The sequence below is a fragment of the Bison bison genome, unplaced genomic scaffold (genome assembly GCF_000754665.1).
Source record: "Bison bison bison isolate TAMUID 2011002044 unplaced genomic scaffold, Bison_UMD1.0 scf7180017864388, whole genome shotgun sequence".
Taxonomy (NCBI): domain Eukaryota; kingdom Metazoa; phylum Chordata; class Mammalia; order Artiodactyla; family Bovidae; genus Bison; species Bison bison.
In genome coordinates this window covers 4693401-4702267 of record NW_011494960.1, presented here as the reverse complement: position 1 = coordinate 4702267, position 8867 = coordinate 4693401, and the positions used below count along the sequence as shown (strand labels likewise).

Genomic DNA, 8867 nt, shown 5'->3' with positions numbered 1-8867 from the left:
CCTGGAGGGAAGGAAGAATTGACAGAGGAGTGAGCAAACTGAGGACCTGGGGAAGGCACCAGCTGGGGTTGCATCTGAGTTTTTAAGTGGGGGTGGTTTGAGCTTAGCCAAATATTAGGTTGGCCAAAAATTTCACTTGGGTTTTTCTGTACGATCTTATGGAAAAGCCCGAACAAGCTTTTTGACTCCACCCAGTAGTTCCCTTCCACCTCTCCTCTAGTAAAACACTTTGTATGTTTAAAGGATGGACTCTCAAAGTGTGATGTGGGACCCTTGGGTGCCCCCGAGATCCTCCCATAGCACACAGTGGGATTTTCTGTACAATAGAGGCTGCCTGTGCCGTGGTGTCTCCTCACGGCTAATGGGAGTCTTGTGTTTCTTAGAAGTTTCTAAGGTGGTGAATTTAGATTTATGTACATGTTTAGTGATTAACTGAGTTTTTTTCTCAGTACTTCTGTTGTGCTTTTACAGCTGTCTTCAGTTATACCTGCTATGACATCTGTAACCTTATTATCATCCAGTAAATTGCTGTTTTGAAATTCCCATAATTTCCTTACATCTATGCAGAAACATAAGAAGTACAAGTGGTTGTCTTGTTTAGCAATAATATTTTTAAATTTTTGGAAAATGTTCCACTCTGTAAGATTTTGCCAAAAACTACTATTATTTTATAATTTTATATTTTATTTTAAAATGAAAGAAAATGTGCAATATATTTTTCTTATATTTAAGGGTGAATTGTTGGCTTTTGAAATGGAGACTAAAAGAGTCACTTTCTCAGTCCATCGCTGCACTGTCTACTTCTGAAGATGCTAAAACCGATAAAAATGACATATCAGAGTTCAAGGAAGGCAGGAATATACTACTCCCATTCCCCAAAAAAACAAAAATGAAAATTGGATGAAACAGTAGAAAAAGAAAGAAAATATGGTAAAAGTTAATTTTTTAATATTTGGCCTTTCTTGTTTTATACAACAGACCATTTGGGAGTAGATGGTTCCAATTAAATTGTACATCATTCTGAGATCAATCATTCAGACTGTAAAGAAAGGAACTGAATTGCCTTTTTAAAACAAAAACAAAAGACACTGTTTGAAAATTAAGAACAGTTTGTTACAGATTTTCAGACTAGAAACAGAAAGGCCACTGGAGTAATTCACTGAGTAACTTAGCGTCTTGCATTAGCTAAGGAACTACCCTCTACCGCTGAGAGACTAATTAAAACCCTGTAAAGCCGACAATGCTGAACACCTGCTGGATGAACAGTCAGTAAAAGAAATCATGGTGGTGCCCGTTTCCAATGATAGAGTAACTCATCAAAGACAGAGTTAATAAATCATCTGCAAAACTGTACCTTTTGCTTTGAAAATGGACAGATCTGCACAGCTGCCCAGACATCCTATTCTGTGTTACTTAGTATTCAAAACAGATAATCATCAAAGAATACCTGGAAATGCTCGACAACAGACATAAAGGTTGCTGAAATATTTAAAGTGTTGAATACCTTTTTGAATCTTAGGTTTTATTCAACCACCACCTTGACGTTTTTAGTGACAGCTCAAAGCTGGTTGTTGGTACAAGTGCTGGCACCTTGGCACAAATCAAGGCAGGGGTGCTACACTACGCCAGTGGGCATTGCTTTCTCTGCTGACTGTTGCCCAAAGACAGCCAGTTTCCATTAAGAATGTGCTTGGTGGGGCAGGAAAAATAATGAATGTTATCAAATTCCAATGCTTGTAACCCTTTTAGTGCCTTGTATGATGACAGGGGAAGTGTGCATGAAGTATTTCTGCTACATCCCGAAATGTGATGGTTACTTAAGGAAAAGCACTTGTGCGGTTGAACTAGCCACATTCTTCATGAGACTTCATTTTTAAAAAATATTTATTTATATTTATTTAGCTGTACTGGGTCTTAGTTGTGACGTGTGGGATCTAGCTGTCTGACCAGGGATCGAACTCAGGCCCCCTGCTTTGAGAGCATGGAGTCCTAGCCACTGGACCACCAGGGAAGTCCCCAAGACTCCATTTTTTTAAAGATTTATTGTATTTTTGGCTGTGCCGGGTGTTCGTTGCTGTGCACAGGGGCTACTCTCTAGCTGCAGTGCCCAGGCCTCTCATTGCGATGGCTTCTCTTGTTGCAGAGCACAGGCTCTAGAGCTCAGGCTCAGTAGTTGTGGCACGACGGCTTTAGTTGCTCCATGGCGTGTGGGATCTTCGTGGCCAGGGATCAAACCCATGTCCCCTATAGGCACATTTGTATCCACCGACCACTAGGGAAATCCCGAAAGGAATTTGGATTTCAAATTGCTACTAACCTTTAAAAAATACCGCTTGTCCAGTTTTGCTCTTGTATCAAAGAGCCACAATCACATAAGGTTAATCAAATACTTCTTTTCCAATTGCATATTTCTATGAAGCCAAGTTTTATTCCTATTGTAATAGATTGTATAAATAGATAATTCAGTTGTCTCCTATTAAGCCAATCATTAAAGAGCTTTGCAGAAATCTAAAGTGTCAGTCTTCTGACTTTTTTGTTTTGTATATATCAATATTTACCTTTTGTAAAATATAGTGTTTATATGACTATTTAACAAAATTGTTTTAAAATGAAGTAATAAGCATTTATTACTTCCATTTGTTACTCTAAGATCCCCTGGAGGAAGGCCCGGCAACACACTCCAGTATTCTTACCTGGAGAATCCCGTGGGCAGGGGAGCCTGGTGGGCTACACAGTCCATAGGGTCACAGAGTTGGTCCCAACTGAAGTGACTTAGCACAGCAAGCACATAAGCATTTAAATTTTTTCTCAGTGTTAATTTCTTACACCAAAAGTATTAATAGATAAAACAGAAACAAAAAAAATCTGTTAGATGTTCAATGATTTTTAACAGTGTAAAGGGTACTGTAAGGCACTGCAGTTTGAGGATCACTGGTTTAGGTTCAGGGAGCAGGGCTAGTGATAAGAGAGATTCAGGTGGATAAGAAAAGTTTTTAAATAGCCGTTAATTTTTTTCTTATAACTGCAGATTATTAAAAAGCCTAAAACTCTATTAAGTGTACCTGTTGGTTGGAGTTTGGTTAAATGGGTTTTTACCAGTTTAGTCAAGGAAGCAGGATGGTGTATTAAGGTTAGAGGCACCTGAATTTGGATTCTGGCTGAGGTAAGCAGGGGGAAATTACCAAAACTCCTGGCCTCAGTTTATCCATCTGTAATGTGGGATAATAATTTCTAAGTTAGGCGGGTTACTGTAAGGATAAAACTTCTTGTAAATCTTTGCTAAAGTGTGATCTGTGGACTAACAAGGGTGAGTGAAAGTTGCTCAGTCGTGTCTGACTCTTTGTGACCCCGTGGGTTATACAGTCCTTGGAATTCACCAGGCCAGAATACTGGAGTGGGTAGCATTTCTCCTTCTTCAGCGGATCCTCCCAACTCAGGGATCGAAGCCAAGTCTCCCATATTTCGGGCAGATTCTTTACCGGTTGAGCCACCAGGGAAGCCCAAGAATACTGGAGTGGGTAGCCTATCCCTTCTCCAGTGGATCTTCCCAACCTAGGAATCGAACTGGGCTTTTCTTCACGGCAGGCAGATTCTTTACCAACTGAGCTGTCAGGTAAACCCTTAACAGGGGTTAGCAATGCTAAATACTCTGAATCATGATCCGTATTTTAATGAGATCCCCAGGTGATCTTATGCTCCTTAAAGTTTGAGAAGCACTAATGTGTAAGGCCCCTAGCAGAATGCATGCCTGTCGCAGGTGCTCAAAACAAAACAAAAATTTTCCTGTTAGTATTTACTATTCTTCGGTTTATAACTATTTTAGTCTTTTGGACTAAAGTAATTGGTTTGGTTTTTATTTTTTTTATTTTTTCAAATATTTATTCATTTATTTGGCTGCACCAGGTCTTAGTTGCAGCATGTGGGATCTAGTTCCCTGACCAGGGATCGAACCTGGGCCCCCTGCTTTGGGAGCTGAGAGAGTTAACCACTGGACCAGCAGGGAAGTCCCTGGTTTGGTTTTTAAAAACACATCTGACCAGTTAATTTAGTGTTTTTCTTTTACTTTATTATTGGTCTAAGTAGCCCTTCAACTCATTTGAAAGATTTAGAGCTTTCAGACATATGGTTTAGACTCTAGAGGGTCTCCATCCCTCCTTTTAATTTATTTATGTACTCAACACATATCAAACACCTAATACGTGTTAGGGACTATGCATAACACTAGGTACTCACCCTTGTGAAGTTCTGCTAAAGGAGTTACTTAGAGCCAAAATGTGCCATTTTCATTGAAATATGTATGGGGAGGGAGGAGGGAGGAGGATTCAGGATGGGGAACACATGTATACCTGTGGCAGATTCATTTTGATATATGGCAAAACCAATGCAATATTGTAAAGTTAAATAAAATTAAATTTTAAAAAAATGTGCCATTTGTAATCCTCAGGAAGTAAAACTTTGTGCATGTAGAGGAATAGCATCCATTAAAAGAAAAAAAAATTCCAGAGTATTTTTTTTTACTTTTCTGGATTTTCTTAACTTTTATTTTATTTTTAAATTTCATTTGCATTTATTTTTTGTGACATTATTCCCGGACTGTAAGTTTTTTTTCTTCCGTTTCTTCTGGAATATCTTTTTCTTCTGTGCAGCCTCCTCTTCTGGTTTAGGAATAGTCTGTTCTTTTTCAGTTAGGATCGTTTCAGTGTGGTAGGGAGAGCTCAGGTACAGGTTAATCCCACCGTGAGCCCCTATTTTGGGGGCTTTGTTCACCTGGATGTGCTCAGTGAGCAGAGAATCTACATCTAAGCCCTTCAGTTCAGCTTTACTCTCTGCATTTTTGAGCATGTGCAGTAAAAATCCAGCGCTCTTTCTGGGCCACAGACCCTGTGTCCAGCCCCACTGTTTGGCCCGTGCACACCTACCTACTCCAACCTACTGACAATGGAATGGCATATGTCACTTCTGTAGAGTGACATCCTTCAGATACTTGGTGACTTTTCAGATACCCTTAAGGACCTGGGCGGTTTCATGAGTGTTCTTAAAGTGAACACAAGGATTTGAACCTCTGCTTTGCTTGATTTTGTGGGGTTTTCTGGGTCAAGTGAATAGCACATCATTTTTAGAGGTCACCTCGGGCTGCTTACCCCAAAAGTTAACTTTTATTAACATAGAAAAAAACTTTATTTACATCACAGAATACTTTTTGGTTTGAATTTTACATGGCCTTATGATAATATTGCTTACCTCAGGGACTTCCCTGGTAGCCTAGTGGTTAAGACTCTGGGCTTTTACTGTCCTGGCATCAGTTCAGTCGCTGGAGAGGAAACTGAGATCCTGCAAGCCACATCACACACACACACACACACACACATATTTTTTACCTCACTTGCCTGCCATAATTTTGACCTGGAATTTTAAATCTTCGAACATTTGAGTTATTTTTCCAATACTGAAATATTACTGAAATTCTGTACCTATTGAACAACTCCCTATTTCCCTATGACCCCAGCTCTTCAACTGTAATTTTACTTTTTGTTTTTATGAATGTGGCTATCTTAGATACCTCATATAAGTATGATGATATGGTATTTGCCTTTTTACTCCTAGCGTATTTCACTTGGCGTAATGTTCTTAAAATTTATTCATGTTGACATGAGAACATGTGACAGGATTTCTTTCCTTTTTAAAGTGGAATAATATTCCATTGTGTGTGTATACCACTTTTTCTCTATTTATCCATTGATAGATATCTGGGTTGCAAAAGCTGTTGTGAATAATGGGAGTGATGTGAACACTAATACCTCTTGACTATTAAAGATCATGCTGGTATGCACACGGGTGTGCTGCTAGACTACTTTGATGTAGACATGAATCCATCCCCATGCTGGCAAATAGTTCTTCACTGTAAGTAATAACTGCAGGCTTGAACTGGCAGAGAGGGAAAGGTGGGGCATTTCTGGTCAAGATTCCATCTCTAGATATCCCTCTGGGCAACAGCAGAGAAAAGGAGAAAATAGCCTGAATTATTCAGAGCAGAAAGGGTTTCTGGTCTGAAAAATTGCATGCCTACCATATGCAGGACACCATGCTAACATTTTCATATGTGTTGACGGGGAAATGTGGGATATTTCTTGAAGTGAGATAATTATGATAGTTAAGATCAGTTTTGCTCCAAATTCCCATGGCACTGAAGTGATCCCCAGTGTCATGCATGGGCCCAGCAGGGGAGGATATCCTAACCTTAGCATGGAGGGGGGCTTGTTTTTTTTTTTTTCTGAAAAGAGTTGAGAATAAAATATATTCAAATTTCAAATATAATACAAACTACTGAAATTTAAGCTTGACAACTTCTTTCCAGGCTGTCGGAGTATCAGTTCAGTTCAGTTCAGTCACTCAGTCGTGTCCAACTCTTTGTGACCCTGTGGACTACAGCACGCCAGGCCTCCCTGTCCATCACCAACTCCCAGAGTTTACCCAAACTCATGTCCATTGAGTCGGTGATGCCATCCAACCACCTCATCCTCTGTCGTCTCTTTCTCCTCCCACCCTCAATCTTTCTCAGCATCGGGGTCTTTTCAAATGAGTCAGTTCTTCACATGAGGTGGCCAAAGTATTGGAGTTTCAGCTGTGACACTTCACTTTTGTCAGAGTATATGTTAGCATAATAACCAACTGTGTGTCTGTGTGACCCATATGGCAGAGATCAGTCTCTCCAAGGGCACAGAGCCTTTGCCAGAATTCTAACTGATGCTATTCACTGGTTGCTGGTTAAATAAATCATTGTTGCTGACAGTCCATCTTGAAAGAACTTAGTTTCAGTGGGGAGCCCCAGAACCTGTATCAGGTTCCCTAGTACTGCCTGTAGATGATATTGCTAATAAAATCAGTTCCTACACAAAAATCAAAACCAGCTTCGAGCTTTCCTGGGGACTACGAAAATATGCCTTCAAGGAGGGAAAGAAAAACCATTGCAAACTTGAACCATTTACAGTGACTTTCATTGATTTATTTTAGTCTATCAGTTCAGTCCCCAGAGTAGGGGAGAAGGATGACTCCAGACTCAATTTGTTGGTGTCACTTCACTGGAGCTATTTTACTTGTAACCATAGTGAATTTGGCTATTCTATGGTAGGGCTTCCCTGGTGAGTCAGATGGTAAAGAATCTGCCTGCAATGCAGGAGACTCAGATTCGATCCCTGGGTCAGGAAGATCCCCTGGAGAAGGAAATGGCTACCTACTCCAGTATTCTTGCCTGGAAAATCCCATGGATAGAGGAGCCTGGTGGGCTATAGTCCATGGGGTGGCAAAGAGTTGTTAACTGACCAAACAGCACAACAACAATGGTTCAGGGAAGCAGAAAAGGCACTGGCCTGAGAGTCAAAAATGGCTTCTAGTCCTAGCTTGACCTCTAACTAATTGGGTGCTTTAGACATGTGCCTGTCCCTCTGGAATATGAGCATACCTTCTGTAAATTCCAGCGGCCCTTGGACCAGAATAGCTCCATTCCTCAGACTGGAATAGCTTTAACAATCTGTGAGTTAGGGATATTGCTTGATCATTGTGTCCATTCTACTTTTTATTTGACATTTTTATTTAATACATATATACATATATAAAAATTTGTACACAGTAAAAATACAAAATAAGTAATTTCTTCATAAGTTATGCAATTAAACAGCTACCTTTTTAAAGTTTAAAAAGCATTGTAAAAAAGAAAGAGGAAATCTAGTCAGTTCTTTATATCATTCATAATAACCTTGGTATAAAATATCCATACACGTGTACAAAATAGTGTACAGTTCATAAAAGCTGTGCAAAGACAGCAAAGTTCCATGAAAAAAAAATCAAAGAGGCTTGTGGGTCTCTATCTGTTCACCTCAGGCCCAATGCTCAGTGGAACATCCCTAGTCATGATAAAAGGGCATAAGGGAGAATGCTTGGTTCATATACCATAGATGCTGAAATAGTAAAGAAAATACTTTAAAACACACGGACAGAAATACAGCTTGACTCTTCCTCCCATTTAGAGATCTCACTTCTTTGCCCAGAGAGCACTGGGAATAGGACACACGGAAAAGATTTAGTGTTTATGCAGTACCTTAGACCAGAAGGCACAGGTTTGTGGGGGTTTTTTTGTTTGTTTGTTTTTTAGTTCTTGAGCTTTCTAAGGCCATTGCTATAGAAGACTGGGTCACCAGAGTTTGGAGTTGGCTAGGATGTGGTTGCTACCTAAGATGGGGATGTAGAGGGGTCTGGGAAGTCAGGGGTCTTGAAGTTATAGGCTTGATATTGTGAGATATCCTGTCTCGGTTTCCTACTTCATACAGGCTTTCTTACAAGGTTGTTGCTGCTGCAGCCAGTGGCGCCTGGCACACAGCTTAAGCCAGGCTGTAGGAGTGAACACCCCTACTGTGTTTAAGATAGCTTGCAATAAAACACGATAGACAGGACCCCTTGTGGAAGAGTTAAGGCTGGGACCAAGACCTAAATTTAACTTGTGCGGAGAGGGCTGTTGAGGGAGGGGTGTAGGGGAAAGAAATGTCGTTTGGGGCAACGGAAGGGGCCAGGGTGCCCTCGGACAAGGTGACTTCTGCAGCAGCGAGCGGCAGCGGGCCGAGTGAACACGCACCGAATCCCACCTCTTCAGTTTCAAAGCACTCGTAATCAGTACCCCGGGGGGCGCGGGGGCTTCTAAGACACCGTGATCTCCTCCTCGCCCTCCTCGTCGTCCTCGGAGTCGGAGAAGTCCGAAGCTTTGTCCGGGCTGCCTGAGCGCGCGGGCGAGGTGGGCAGCGGCGCTTCCAGCCGCGGGTCCCGCAGGTGCCGAGGGTCGGCGGGGGCCGCGTGATAGACCACGCGGGGGCGGGGGC

At 41.2% G+C, this 8867-nt stretch overlaps 1 protein-coding gene and 1 pseudogene across 1 annotated transcript in view; both read right to left on the bottom strand.

Moving 5' to 3' along the window:
* Positions 1 to 4557: 4557 nt before the first annotated feature.
* On the bottom strand, positions 4558 to 5114 carry LOC105002027 (annotated as a pseudogene).
* Positions 5115 to 8688: 3574 nt separating this feature from the next.
* DBX1 (developing brain homeobox 1) overlaps positions 8689 to 8867 on the bottom strand; it is a 5286-nt gene continuing 5107 nt past the window's right edge. The window contains exon 7 of the mRNA XM_010858473.1: positions 8689 to 8867. Coding sequence (XP_010856775.1) covers positions 8689 to 8867 — 179 coding nt within the window.